Source organism: Notolabrus celidotus, chromosome 10 (assembly GCF_009762535.1).
Source record: "Notolabrus celidotus isolate fNotCel1 chromosome 10, fNotCel1.pri, whole genome shotgun sequence".
Classification (NCBI taxonomy): Eukaryota; Metazoa; Chordata; class Actinopteri; order Labriformes; family Labridae; genus Notolabrus; species Notolabrus celidotus.
The window spans coordinates 25,728,895-25,745,129 of record NC_048281.1 but is presented as its reverse complement, the minus strand read 5'-3'; the positions used below and the strand labels follow the sequence as shown (position 1 = coordinate 25,745,129).

General features: G+C 40.4%; 1 protein-coding gene across 2 annotated transcripts in view; it reads left to right on the top strand.

Moving 5' to 3' along the window:
- Nucleotides 1-16,235, top strand: part of il1rapl1a (interleukin 1 receptor accessory protein-like 1a) — a 479,938-nt gene that overhangs the window by 381,488 nt on the left and 82,215 nt on the right. For both annotated transcript variants that reach the window (XM_034693769.1, XM_034693768.1), the window contains one exon: nucleotides 11,537-11,611. In XM_034693769.1, coding sequence (XP_034549660.1) covers nucleotides 11,537-11,611 — 75 coding nt within the window. The remainder of the gene's footprint in view (nucleotides 1-11,536; nucleotides 11,612-16,235) is intronic.

The window sequence follows — 16,235 nt, the reverse complement described above, 5'->3', positions numbered from 1 at the left end:
GAGCTGACATGCTTTTAATTTCCCCTTTCTTTTTACTTCACAAAGATATGGATTATCCAGGCCTCTCAGCTGGAATCCTACTTTGAACAGCTTGATCACTGCCGTGTTTCATCAGCAGATAGTCTCCAAGAGGGACTGCCCATAAGAGGGCAATTGTGAAAATTGAGTGAGTCTTGGAACATTACTTTTTCTGTATTATTTTCAAGGAGTTACCTCTTGTTTAATTTCCTGCCCTGATTTCCTCAACATCAGCACCTGCACCCACTGCACACCTGCTCCTGATTATGTTATTAGTCAAACTGGTTCTTTAACTCCTGGGTTTTCATTCATTCCACTATGTGTGTTGTTGTTTTTTCGCTCCGTCTGGTTTCTCAGACTGTGTTTTACCTTTAATGGACTTGTTTGCCGTTTCAGGCCTTAATGTGTACCAAAGCCCCATGCTGAGAGGCAAGGTGACAATGCTGACCATGGAGTCATTATCTTGAATTTTGGGACAACATGGCGGCCACCTCTGACAAAAAAGGTTATTCCCATCCCCTACAGTTGTTATGCAATTGAAACTATGTGCACTATCCCATTTCACTGAGGCTTTGACCAAACGGGACATATTCATGGTCCCTTGTTGCACTCAGCTATGTGCCAGGAAGCTAACTATAGCTAGCTAGCTAACAGGACAAAGTACACCATTGAAATACAATAAGTATAAGTTGACAGTATGTTCAAAAACAAGACTAGCTAGCTTACCAGGCATGTTTTATTTATTTAACCTTTATTTAACCAGGTGAGTTAATTGAGAACCAATTCTTATTTGCAATAACGACCTGGGCGAGAAGGCAACACAGGTGGCATGACAATATATAAAAAACAAAACAACATGTCATGGTCTTCAGTCTAGGGATGTTCTGAAGCGACTGCTTTCCCAGTCATTCAAACAGACATTTAAGTTCAAACTGAGTAGGCTCTATCACTATCATCGCTCTCTCTCTCTCTCTCTCCCCCTCTCTCTCTCTCTCTCTCTGTCTCTCCTCTATCCTGCTTTTCAACCCCAACTCAGTTGAGGCAGATGGCTGTGTAACATGAGTCTGGTTCTCCTCAAGGTTTCTGCCTGTTAAAAGGATGTTTTTCCTTGCGGCTGTAACTACCTAAATACTGTGAGGTGCAATGCTCATGGTGGATTAAGATGAGATAAGATCGAGTCCTGTCGGTAAGAGGGGACTTGACCTCATCCTGTCTTGAGTCTTTGTTAATAATTTAATATAGAGTACAGTCTAGACCTCCTGTCAGGTGGTTATATACCAGTTCAATCTGACACAACCTTCATACAAAATTATCTCAATTCTCCAGCTCAAAATGTCATACTATAATATGCAATGTTTCATCTGTGTGCTTACATCTTGGTAGTAGAGCATTAGAGCATTATGGCATTATCAGGAGCTACAGCCTCAGCTAGTGGCAAGTGGATGCACTACAGCTTAGACACAAAACAAGACCAGCATTTCTGAATGGTTGTTGAAGACCCCCAGTGGCAGCCAAGATTGCATTTCACCAGATGTACCCTGCCTCCGAAAATGCCAGCGGACATTTCTACTAACACAGTCTAAAACACTTCCATCATCAAAAAAAATAGCCACTGGCCAACAGATTCTGCATTGATAGATGATTTTCTTGATAGCCATTTGAGGCGACCAGTGACCATGATCCAGGAACCTGTCTGGCCATATTTGTGGAGAGAGAGAGAACACCCTCCTGTTGCTTCCATGTTGGAGTGCTCCAGTTTTGCCAGGGGCAGATTTCATAGAGCACTACAGTATTGGACAGTAAGGGAGCGTGATGTGGTTTAGGATGAATATAACTGCCTTTATTAGCTTCCTCTGGATGACACTATCCAGTGTCTCTCGTGGGAGAAATGGTCGGTTTTCGAATTAAATTCTGTATACTCTGAGGTGACTTCATAAGGGAATCATACAGGCTGGTTATTGCACCATAAGGAATGTAATGAAACCGGCTCAAAGATGACAACCACACAGGGGGAAGGTCACTGTTAATATATGGCGATCTCCTGACATCGAAGGTATAGGGGTGTATTGGAGTCTGCCAGCCATGGAGGAGGGGATTTCAGACTACCATAGTCAAGTTAAGTACTCTTGGAAGACTCACAAGGACTTTGTGTTTGCTCAAATCTCCATCCATCTTTTTCTGCCTTTCTTCACTAGTTGGCAGCCTTTGTTGGTAGAAAGACAATACTGAAAACTATTGGGAGCCAATTTTCTGAGACCAAAGGACAATGCAGGGCTGTTTTCACAACTTCATACAAAAATGTATGTGTGTGTGTGTGTGCTCATCCATGTGTGTGTGAATAAGCACTGTCCATTTGTATGCCTTTATGATCACATATGTACCACATATTCTGCATGTGCCAGTAATTTATACATTTGATTTGTTCTTATTTTCACTTTTGTCACCAATTTTCTGGCGGCATATTTCTCTCTTGCAAATCCCCCACAGCCACCCCACAAATTGAATGACTAACAGAAAAAAGCCCAGTGATCCAAGTATCTCAGCTCCATCCTTAATTCATTAATTTGCTGTTTCCCTACAGTCACTCACCCAGAATAATCCATCCGGAAAGTCCAGTGAGCTTTTCTGCCACCAAGCAGAAATGGGATTGTGGATGACTGATCACAAAGCTTATATCCACACGGTTCCACACTTTGTTAATGTGTCCACATGTAGGCCTGCAGGCATATGAACACACACTAATACACACACATTCAACGCTTGATTTAGTCTCTCTTTAATAGCACTTAAAACCTTCTCAAAGTGAACCGTCTTAAGCTTTAAAAACTTCAAAAACATACCAGCAATGACTTTTCAGACACAAGCAGAGGTTCATTAAATTCCACATTTCATATGTGTCATACAACCCAAGCCAAAGGAACACAGGCCATCTGCCATAATGTTGGAAAGTTAACAGAGATACTTTGTGTCACCTTCTGAAATTCGTTCAGCCTGGTTGGCTGTAGAGAATAGACAATGCTTCTGCCCCGAGGATACGTAGACATCAATGTTTTAGAGCGAATCATTGATCCCAGAGCATAAAATTTGCAGTAGCACACCAACCCGGCCATTCTGCTCCCCTGCAGACACATCTTCATGCGGGAGATGTTAATTGACTCTGCTCACAGACGACCATGTGATGCGGTACATTTCATATCTGCACAGTATCAATGAGGATAAGTTCATATAACATTAAAAGTCCCTAAACTGGCTGCAGCTTCTGCAGCATTTCATATGAGCATAAAGGTTATCCTCATAGTTGGATGTTGAGCAGCGCTACAGCTCACAGGGGACAGGGAGTCTTCTATTAATTGCAGGGTAGGTGGTACAGATGGAAAATACAAAAATATTTAGATACCAGTTGTTTTTGTACAATACTTCTCCTGATACAAATACTCATATTGATACTTTAACCAATACTGGTACTGATACAGACACCCATACTCATAATGAAACCGATACTGACACTGATACCAATACTGATACTGGAACTGGTACTGATAGTGACAATGATACTGATACCAATATTGATCTTACACTAATACTGATATCAGTACTGATACTGACAATGATACTGATAACAATACTGATACACACACCCATAATGATACTTAAACCGATATTTATACTGATATAAACACCCACACTGATAATTAAACCAATACAGATACAGACACAGACACCAATATGGTTACTGATACTTAAACCGATACTGATACCAGTATTGATACAGACACAAATAGTGATAATTAATCAGATGCTGATACTGATACAGACAGCGAACTGATACTTAACCCGATACTGATACCGTCATTGATACAGATACCAATACCGGTACCGATACTGATACTGATATTGATACAGACAGCGTACTGATACTTAACCCGATACTGATACTGTCATTGATACCGATACCGGTACTGATACAAATACTGATACTGAAACCAATGCTATTCGCCACATTGATAGTGATAATGACATCAATGATTAAACACATAATGATACATATACTAATACCGATAACAAGACTGAAACAGATAATTTCTTAGATTGCAGTCTTTTTTTTTCAGAATAATACACACAAAACAAGAGAAGTTATGTATATCATATTCTTATCAAATCAATTCAACTTTATTTATACAGCACTTTACACACAACACAGTTGATCCAAAGTGCTTCACAACAGAAAATGAGGAAAACAAAGAGAAAATGAAATAAAAAAACACACAAACAGAGGAAGAGAGAGGGAAAGAAGAGTCTTAAGAGAGCAATATAATTAAAAAATGAAATTAACAGTGATAATAACAACGGTAATGACAAGAAATACAATTAACAGTGCAGTGAGTATCTGAGCCAGTGTGGTTAGGGGCAGATACAAGCTAATGAATAAAAGTACGTTTTGAGACGACTTTTAAAAGTCTCGACAGAGGGGGAGAATCGGAAAGTGGGGGGAAGAGAATTCCACAGTTTTGGGCACAGATAGAGATACAATATACTTTTATTAGGATTACCCTTAAATACCAACAATTTAAAACTTGTTTCCGAATTGAGGTAGATGTTTTTTTTCAGACAGGTGTTTTTGTAGAAAACTTAATTGTATGGACATTTAAACTTTTAATGTGTCTTTTGAAATGTTTGAAGAAGTTAATTGTGTTTATTTCATGGTAACGTTTAGTACAAATTGTAGAATCAACTTAAGGGGATAAGTCTTAGTTTGTTTCCTTTTGGCCTTTCTCTCATAGGACTAATGGAAGCCTGCAAACTGGCCTAGCTGTGCTCTTAGTTCCTGTTACATCCTCAGTCATATGATAGTGGCCATCTGAGGATGTCTGCCCTGATTTGGCACAAACATTGTACAAAAGCACTTAAACACTTTAGAAGGGATGATGGTGTATATTTATATCATTACATTATTGATTATTTTCAAAATAACTGTGACCAAATTAGTGGGTTGTGAGTACCTGAGCATTGATCCTGCAGGATGTACCCGGCAATCATTAGTTAATGCTTTGATGGATGACACTTTTCATAAATACTAACGTGTGAATGTCTAAATGCAGAGAGATAAATTGCACAGAGCATTTTTTGTTGAAATAAACAGACACTACTGAGTTTTCATGAATGCAGGAAGTGAATATTTTTCAACAACTTTCTCATGAATACAGGTAGAAGTTTCATAACAGAAACATCACTCAAATGTAGTCAAATGATCCTTTCACTGAGAGTTAACTTTCATTTAGATGTAATACAGATCTGTTTTTGTTTTCAGTATGTCCTTTAGATACAGCGCTTTGAAGGTGTGACTCTAACCTTGAATATTCCACTGATCCCAAGTCTTTGACAAATAACAGACAGAAAAACAACACTTTTTTTTCATCTGATGGTTTCACCAACTTTCATTACGTTAACGGCTCGCTGGATATATATCGGCATGTTTAATTACCTGTTTATGGCCACGCTTGCTTAGTTCTACGCTTTGCATGTTAATGGCAGTCGGAGACTTTTTTTTTCCTTTGTGAGGAGCTGCTCCTAATCCTCCACATTTTATAAATGGTGTCCCCCTCCTGAACCGTGATAATTGATGTATTTCCCATAAAGGAATGGTAATTAAGATAATGAGATTTTCAGAGGCAAGTGTAGCATGCCAAAATGAGGGGGAGCATGTTTCTTGACTGGTTCACTTTAGCTTTATAAATGCCCCTCTTTTGTTCTCTTCATTTCACCAGCTCTTACTTTTCTTTTCCTCCTATCTGAGTTCTCTTCGCCACATCTGCTACCCTTCTCCTCTCCCATACACAGCTTGTCCTCATTTGTTTGCCCACTGCATAATTGGCTATAGGATCACCCATTGTGTAATTATGTATAGCAGTTTGATATGTAATTAAAATTGTATCAGTATCCAGTGTAATTTGTGCTGTGTGATTACCTATTAACAGTGCAAACAGTTGTGCCTAAAAGCCCATGACCGCCCCTCTCATAGATGTCACTGAGCGTCTCTGTCACTATTTACATACCAGCAGGTGCTACATCTGAGCATAACACAGAACAAACACTTCTCCTATAACTCCTCACAAGGACACGTCATTCTAACACGATGAGTACATGAGAAGTTTGAGATAAGAGGGAGAAGTTCATCATTATCAAGGAAAATGTCATGCCACATTGCTCCAAAATCACAGTAAAAAAAAAGGGGTAGCACAAAAGAGTTTAGGTAACAGGGAGCAAATAAGAAAGGGACTAGAGACACTTAGGCTATGTTCACTCTTCAGGCAAAAGTGGCCCAGATCCAATTTTTGGGGGGTCAAGTGACCATGTCAGATTTTTTAGAGGCAGTGTGAACACTCAAATCTGGGCCAAATGTAGACCACTTCCATATGTGGTCCTGAATCAGATACCGAACTGATTTTTTTCAATGCGACCTCAGTCTGAACGGCCAAGGCGGATTTGATGCGGATTTGATACTTTCACGTCACTTTATGGCGACAAAAAATTGTGCTGACTTCCTCCATGTTTACGATTGTGAACCAGCTGCATGTGATGTCATTGTTACTGTTCTTTTGTGCATGTGGGGCAGTTAGGAGCGGCAAACAGTTCAAACTGGAATTGGATACAGGTCACATTATAGATGGTAATGTGAACAGGCAAACAAAAAATTGGATCTGAGCAAAAAAATCAGAATTGAGCATTAAGCCTTGCAGTGTGAACGTAGTATTGGCAGTTGTACTCAAACAAAATAGTAAAATATAATGCATTTACAATAGCACATGATACTGCATCTATTGTACATGATGATAATGAGAAATAATGTTGCACATAAGTAAGTAAAATTGCAAATGGCATCAAAAAAAAAAAATTATCAGTGCTGTAGCGCATCATGAGGCACAAAAAAGCCTGATTTTTTAAAAGTAAAATTGCACATTAAGATAAATAATTTTGCCTGAAACTGATGAGAAATATTGCACATCATAATGAGCATGATTTAGCTTAAAGATGAAAAGAAATATTGCACGTTAGTGAAGGTAAAAGTAATATTTGCCACGGTAATTATTAAGTTAATTCTAAGTAATATTTCACATGATGATGAACACAATAAAGCCCCTGATAGTGAAAAGTTAAATTGCACATGATAATGAACATAAAGTAGCCCACTATTGACAAGCAATATTGCACATGTTGGTGAAAGTTACTTTAATATTGCAGAAGCTCTTTCAGTTAATTCTATTGCACATGATAGTGTGCATCATATAGCTGATTCTGAAGAGTGATACTGAACAGTACAATGAAAGTACAAATTATAGTACACATGGTAATAGGAAATGTAGTCATTACTGCATGATAATGCGCACAATACAGTTATTAAAAAACAATATTGCACATGGTTAAGTGAATAATACAGCGCGATAAAGAAAAGTAGTTCTGCACAATATTAAACATTTGTGCATTGAACATAATAGACAATGTGGTGTACTGCAGCATAAAACCCAAGCACTTGTCTGTTTTGAGACCACACTAAGCACTTCACTGCACATCACTTCCCTGAGTGAGAAGACTCAGCAAGTTTTCAAGGCTTCTCCCTCCAAAATAAAGACACGAAAACAGAGCAGGGCTTTCAAAGTGCTTGTTAGTGCATTCTTGTAATAAGGCTAAAGAAGAGGGCTTGTGAGGACACTCTAAGGAAACATCTTAATGATAGCACCAGGCTACAAACTGGTCTGAAAAACCCCCTCTGAAAATTCACCAAAAAAATAATTAGGAGTGCCTGAAAGGTCTGCTATGAGGAGAAGCCCTTCTGTTCTGTTCAATACAGTTTTGTTTAATATCTGGTTTCAGCAGTGCAGAATTAGTGTTTAGCTCCTTAGTACATATGATCAAAAGCAGAATGTTGGTTTTATTTTTGTTTGTGCATCTGTTTAAATTTGCTCCTCTGCATATGGCTAAAGGTAATACCCTTATTATCTGATCAACTAAGAAGTTGTGATGCCCAGAGCTATCAACATAAATAATTTGGTCTGGTCTGAAGATGCCCTTACATACTATGTATCAACAAACTATGTAGCCTTATGATCACTGTGGTATAAATAGAAATGGATGAATTTTGCACTTGAAATTCTACAGACTCCAATCAAATCAAACATGTCATGCTTGCCAGCAGAGGAATGTGGGTTATATTGAGCTTAACTTGCCCCAATTTTTTATATCATGATGTAATGCTAGAGCAACAAAAAATGGTGCCATAGGTTTGAATAGATCACTGATTGTTCCAGAGTGTTAAAATCATCAGAGAAGAGAACAATGTGTGCAGGACATGATATGAGAGTATTATGGTTAAGTCAGGCTTGAAAGACATTTCTATTTGTTTTTTATTTGCAGCTTCCTTGAAATATTTCAGCTAGCCACTAAGGTAAATATGCAGTTTCTGACTCTTTTTTACGTTGACTGCATAAAGAACTGGACAAAGCCACCGTGATTTCACCTTCTGGTTTGTTAAAGCCTCTTATGAAGCTCTGACTGGCAGGCTGTAATGGAGGCAACTTGTCAATCACAGGCTATTCCACTCTATAGTCGATATGTAACTCCACGTGGGGTTATAATTTAGAAAGTTACCATCAACATCTATTGAAAAAGATTTGAAAAAGCATTTGAGGCCATGAGGTTTACTGTGGCAAGAACTCCATGGAGAGGTGGTGTTTTTTTCTGCTTTCTCTCACTTGGACTTTAAGTATTTTGCAACCAGTAGAGGTTCCCTCTGCTGGCTTTTAGAACAATGCAGGGATATGGCACTTCTGCATTGGCTTTAGAAAAGAAACCAAGATGCTGACTCCACTTTTCATAAACAGTCAGTAAGTTTCAGTTGAGCTTGTACAGTTTGCACATTCAGGTCTTGGTTTAGCCTTCTGGCAGCATCAGGATACTCCATTTTATTATCCAACCTTTACTTTACTAGGAAGTCCCTTAAGATTTTATTCTCTCTGTAAGTGCAGCATAGTAAAAAATGGAAGGAAAGAAAAAATAACTTGCATAAATGACTACACATTAATAAGTAAAGGCATCACAGAGATTAAAAGAAAAAAAGTTTTCTTTTTAAGTTTAAAGCTCCTGTGAGGAGGTTTTATCTGGTTATGAAACAAAGTAAGATGAACAGTGAAGCCTCTTTATGACCTCTTCAAGCAAACATTTTAAATGTCTGAAATCACTGCCACAAGGTAGGTGTCCCAGAAAGTTGAGCCAGTTGCAGCACACTGAAGAAAAAAATGTTTTGTTTCTTTAATTTTCCACAGCAAAGACTCTCTGCTTGCTTTTTTGACTATTAAAAGCAAGCAGCAACTTCTAGTTTTGAAAAATTATGACAATGCAAAAGTGCAAAAACTGCAGTCCCTTAAGTGTCCACATTAGGCTTGCAGCAAAAGCCAAGTAAATCCTATTACGCCCAATGGTAACATACAAATGTTTACAGCAAAAATTCAATCTGTTTATCATCTGCTTTGAAAAACGGTTTTGGTGTGCAGCTGATTATTTTATTCATACACACTCTATGGGAGGTGAATATTTTCATAATGTGTCTATTAAGATAACATACCAGATAAGAGTTATACATACATTTTGCATGGCATGGCTGAGCTGATGAGGAGGTGTATTATAGCTCTTCACTCGGAGGCTAAAGACCAGCTTTAACTCTACCTCCTTGTCTGTTTCTAGGTTGATCAAAAGCTATGTTGAGTTAGCATTTAGAACAAAATATCTGCAATTTTTGGGCTTCAAAATGTGGAAATAAGTGGGTGACGTCACTGAAACTTCCTCCATGTTTCATATAGTCTATGTTTAGTGTTTGTTGAGAAACACTACTTATACATGTACAGGATAAAACCAGCCAAGAGGAACTGCTTCATCCACAGGGGGCACCAAAATCCACACAAACCAGAAGTTCCTCACAGGAGCTTTAGAATAATATCTTTATTGTCTTTGTACATTGTACAACGAAATTGAGGTGCAACCCCTTTCAGTGCAAAAGATGCATGAAAGAACAGTAGTAAAAGAAAATAAAATATCATAAAAATCATAAAAACAGTGGACAAACATAAATAAAAACACGAGACACACCCAGCACTCAACAGGCAGGCATTCAGTGAACAGGAAGATTGCACAGTCCCATTTTATATTGCATTACTTAGCATTTAGTGCACTTATTGCTCTGGGATAAAAACTGTTTTTCAGCCTGTTTGTCCTTGCCTTAAATGTCCTGTATCTAATACCCGGTGGCAGAAGTTCAAACAGGTTATGACCAGGGTGTGTTTGGTCCCTGGGGGTGTTTCTCGCTTTCTTGAGGCACCGTACGCTATAAAGTTCATCCAGGGGTGGGAGAGGGCAGCAGAAGATTTTTGAGGCGGTAGTGATGTCCCTCTGGAGCGTTCTCCTCTCTGCCGCTGTGCAATTGGTATACCACTGTTCACATTGTACTTTGATGCAGTTTCACCCCACTCCAATGTAACTAAAACTTTTAGAACTACCTCAGAAATGAGGTGGATCAACTCAGTGAGTCAGAGCTCCCATTATAACACTGCTGTCAATATTTTAGAGAGCTGAAAGTACTCTGCTTATGAGCAGTGATTTAAAATATCCGTTTATTCTGGCTCAGCAGCTCATTGACCTAGGTAAGCTAGGACAATTTTTTAAAAATTTAAAGAGCAAAGGTTGTTGAAGTGTTTCTGAGTAGGTGAGTAAGTGCTTCATAATGGAGACATCTGACACATTACACCTCTATTTCTCTCCCCTTGTGTTACTCTTCAGGCTTGTACCTACAAGACCCTCTCTCTGTTCTCTTAACCCCTCCACTACAACGTGGGTAGCCTTTCCCTCCGAACACAAATGCTTTTAACAACAATAAAGCGGCTGCGTGTTCAGGCATTCCCCAGAGGAAGGACTTAAGCAGCAGGTCTGACATCTGCCGTATGGATGATTAGCATCATTAGAGCATCAGCTGCTCGCTCTCTCTCTCTCACACACACACACACACAAACTAACACACTCTATGATGGCTCTTCAGATACACCTAACACTCATGCAGATTAAATGGTGCCATGTTTTAGGCAAAGAGGTGATTAATTTATGATGAAAAGTGTGTCAGACGAATGGAACTCAAGGTCTATAGGCACTAGAGAGCAATATGTCTGCTGAGAGACAAAGAGCAAGTTAGGAGAGCAAAAGGAATGAGGACAGACAGAAAAGGGGTGAGCATTTGTTCATGTTGAGGAGGAGATACAGTCAGCAGATAACGTCTGTCTGCGCTCTGTGTTCAAAGGCTAACAAATGTCTTTAACAGGAAGGAGTGAAAGCGTGTGAACAAAGTGCACAAAAGATGTCGGGAGCTAGCTAAAAATAGCTCCAAAACATCCCTCACAATTCCTCTTCAAAGATCGAGTTTGTCTTTATTGTCGCTTTCTTCCCCCGTTTTTTAAATTCCCCTTTTCTCTCTCTTTTTCAGCTCCTTTGACCGACAAGCCACCAAAGATCCTGTTTCCCTCAGAAAACAAGATTAGCAACATGGAGCTGCAGCTAGGTAAGAGCATCATGGGATTTCCTCCAGCTGCACTCACTACTATCTGTGTCGTTTTCCAAAATGACAGCAAATGGATGACTTTACAAATCCTCTCCAACACACCTCCAGGCGCCAAACACAGATTGATGATGGCACTTTTATTTTTCTGGAGGAGTGGCGAAAGCAGAAACAATTGTAAAAAGTGTTTTCCATGTATGCAAATGGTGGCTGCTGAACGTCCCTGAGGCTGTTTTGTCAACAATGAGGAGCCCATATGGTGCCAGGGTTCCATACGCTGGCTCGCCACATGGACAGGCGGCTGCTTTCACTCGCCGTTGTTTGTCTTCTTTGACGTGGGGGTCACGGCGGGCTCTACCATGTGTGCATGTGAGCGTGTGTGCGCTTGTGTTTGTTTTCTCTCTGTGACAGCATATTGCTTGATTTCTGGGCACAGGCGGACATCCACATGGTGCTTGCCACTCCGTGAATGGGCTTATGTGTCTGTCATGGTGAAGCCGATCGGACAGCACTGAGAGGTCTGGGGAAGGCAGAGGAGGATTGGACGAGAATGTGACGGACAGAGAGAGAGAGATAGAGAAAGAAACAGACAGAAGGAGGGTAGATAGAGAGACAAAGAGGGTGCAGATGAGAGGTTAGCTTTTGTCTTCTGTCTATTGCTGTTTGAATCCAGGTAGTTCATTTAAAATGCCCCCATGCTTGGCTGATCAAGAGTGAAAAATTGCTGCTGTTGATAAACTGACAAGCACGGCCTCCCGTGTCGGCAAGCTTACGCCCGTTGCATGAACAGGTTGCACAATGCGAGCCCCCTTGGCTGTCTGTGTCGTTTGTCTTGATCTTGATTAAGGAAAGGTTTGTCTCGTCCTTTGGAACTTTCCCCACAATTACTTCAAACTTTGCCATCATCACCGTTTGAAAGAGTGTTTTAGTGTGACAGGGACAGTGTGTCTTAAAGGGTTGATGCACTTAATGATTAAGTGTAGTATTTCAAGCTTATTTTGACTGGGGTGGCCAAACTGGGGCAAGGATTGCAGGGGTAGACTAGGCATGAAGTGTGTCCTCACACTCATGAATGAAAAGCATTTATTCATTGTGTCTGCCTTCACCAATCCTATCTACAACCCCAATTCCCCAAAAAGTTAGAACCATACACAAATGTTGATTAACAATACATTTTGATGCTGTAAACCATTTAAACAACATATCTGATAGAAGATACAGCTTAACATTTTTTTAAAGTGATACATATTATTGCTTTATGAAAATGACGTGCCCATTTTTAATTTGGTGCCGTGATCTTTGCACCCTCAGGCAACACTGCATTAAAAACAGATGCAGTCGAAATCACTGCATGGGCTCAAAATCACCTCCAAAAAACATCAAAGTCATCAAAAACCAAGTTACTTGCAGTGGCTAGTCAGATTCCAAGAGGGGTCATGCCCCCACTGGCCACTGCTCTTCAACATATTTCAAAAAACTTGGGACAAGAAAGCAGTAGATTCAGAGAATGTGTATAAATCTCAAATGGCCATGATCGTTGCACCCTCAGGCAGCACTGCATTGCTTTATGAAAATGACGTGCCCATTTATAATTTGATGCCGTGATCTTTGCATCCTCAGGCAACACTGCATTAAAAACAGATACAGCTAAAATCACTGCATGGGCTCAAAATCACCTCCAAAAAACATAAAAATCATCAAAAACCAAGTTGCTTGCGGTGGCTACTGGCCCCCCTGGCCACCCCTCTTCAACATATTTCAAAAAACTTGGGACAAGACAGCAGTAGATTCAGAGAATGTGTATAAATCTCAAATGGCCATGATCTTTGCACCCTGAGGCCGCACTGCATTATAAACAGATATAACTCTGTAGTAGAAATCACTGCATGAGTTGAAAACACCTCATAAAACCATCAAAAACCAAGGGACTTGTGGTGGCTACTGGGGTTGCCAGTCAGATTTCAAGATGGGTCATGGCTAGGGTTACAAAGGGGTGGAAAATTTCCAGTACATTTCTGGAAAGTTTCGGGGTGCTGGTGGCCTAGCGGTCTGGGTGCCCCGCATGCAGGGGCTGCAGTCCTCGTCGCGGGGGTCGCCAGTCCGATTCCCCGCCGGTCGACCATTTCCTGCTTGTCCTCCCCTGCTCTCTGCTCCCCACATTTCCTGTCTCTCCACGGCTGTCCTGTCCATTAAGGTTAAAAAGGCCAAGAAATATAACTTTAAAAAAAAACAAATTCAGGAAAGTTTCCGGTAAAATTCCATTGAAAGTTCAGCTGGGGAATTTTGGAAATATTCCACATTGGAAATTATGGGAATTTATGGGAATTAACTGGGAATTTAATGGAAAGGTATCATATCCAAGCATGAATAATTGTTTTGTTATAAGCAGACATCCATCCAAAATAATACAATTAAAACAGATTCATTTGTAAGTAGAACTTTATCAAGTGTTAAATATTTTATTTAACAATCAATTCTTTCATTGAAGTCCAAAATATGAATGTTGAGTTAAATATTACTCATTTCCCCGACCCAACCCATTCAAAAATTAACAAAAATGCGATCCCAATAAAGTCCCATTCAACATGCAAATAAAAAGTGCATGTAGGGGGCGTGGTCTCAATAGCCCTGCAGTAAGCAGTGCTATGTGCATGTGGTTGAGGAATAGCATAGATATTCAATTCTACTTGCGTGAGATCTGGTCGTTTTAGTTAGGATTATATTAAAATCGATTTTCCCAAACTTTATTTAGGTTCCCTATTAACAGCCAACCCAAAATTTAGTAAATTTAGTTTATTCCCATAAATTCCCATGGAAGGTTTCCAACTTTGAAAATTCACGGAATTTTGCAACCCTAGTTCTGGCCTCCCCTGGCCCCCCTCTAAATCTGCCCCTGCCACTATCAAATTGACAAACTGGTGAGAGAACGTTTTTAAAGTTGTCGTAGAGGTCAGAATGTCTCCTGATTCAAACAAGCTCCAAAAGTCAGCATCCCACATTTCATTTAAGACAGTTTGTTAGTGTCTGTTAAGCCTGCCATGCCTGGTGGAAGCACATGTTTTCAAACTCCAGCTCAGTTTTTCTCCAGTTTTTCTCCAAGCCCGACCCAAGCAATCACTGGGGTTATTATATCAGACTTAACTAAACTCCCTCCTGAGCTGTATGACATTCTAAAATCCAGCTAATTGGTACTTCCTGTGACAAGTAAACCCATCTTGATCTGTAGAGGAGTTCCCCGCTAATGGTGTGCTACATCAGGGCTCGGCTCTACAATGGCGAAAAAGCCAGTCATAAGTAAAGACAGATAGTCAGAAAAAGTGTGTGTGATGCCGTGCTGCGAGCCCCCACAGACTCCCAGCAGAGTTTCTTAAAGCACAGAGACACTGAGGTAAATATTTTACAGCCGGGCTCCATTTTGTGTGAGGAGAAGCTGTCTCTCCCTGCAGACGAGAGTTTTCTCTTTTATTTAGCTTTATTTATTTATTCTCCTCTTCCTTAATATTTGTTGAGTCATGCCCTAAGCAGCTTTATGGAGCAACGTGGCAGATTTATAGTAGCGAGAACATGCATAGAGAGAAGCTGGTCCCTCATGGGCGAGTGGGAGATAGAAGAAAAGGGTGAGGAAAAGAGAGAGAGGGAGATGGGAGCCAGTGGAGGCTGTAGATGGGCAGTAAAATCAGAGCCGTAAGCAGAGAGATAAATCTGCAAACACTGCTGGGAAACGGAGCCCCACTTTATCTCTTCAGCTGCTGCAACCGGTGCGGGTCTCAGACTGACACCATCATGGGCGGCTTTACACAACAAACACATGCAGACATTAATAAAACACATGTATATGTTGCATTAAGCACCACAGAGGACGCACAGATGGGATAAAGCAAGAAGTCAAAGAGGATGATGCAGAAAGACGACACAAAAGTGCAGAAAAAGAAGCCAAACTAAGGGGTCATGGAAGTTTGCAGGGTGTAGAAGAAAAAAAAGGAATTGGTTGAGTGAAGTGGATGATGGGAAATGGAGACAGGAGCAAGAGAGGGAGTTTGTTTGTCTCAGGAGAGAGAGGGGGGGTCTTGTCAGAGTGTCCCTTCTTCTGCTCTCCTTGCATGTGTCTGCCACCGTGTCCCTTTTTCGCTGAAGGGCCAAAATCCCACAGCTACAGATGCTGTCACTCAGGACTACACACACAAAACAGCAATGTGTGTGTGTGCGTGTGCTATCATCCCAGATTCACAAGGTTTCAAGGGCCTCAAGGGTCCTGGGGGAGGTGTGACTGTGCGAATTCTGAAATCAGGCCTGTTTTACGTCACATATTTTACTTCTACACTTGACATTTCTGTTTCCAAAGGAGGCAAAAACAAGGTTGTGTAGGAGTGTTTTTGGATTTTTGGTCTGCAGCCATCCTTGTTCTCCGTTTGCCAGATTTACTGCTGTCCCCCAGTGGTGAGTTGGTGCAGTCCACTTCTGCAGATTAGGAGGATGATTCATATTGTGGGGTTTGAATTTGTGCCTCTGCTGCGTTGTGTTAGGGCTCGTGAGACTGTGAGCTATGCAGAAAACACACACACACTCACACAGTATGAGACATAATACACAAAGCTCTAGATTTAAAACACACACCCACATATACGCA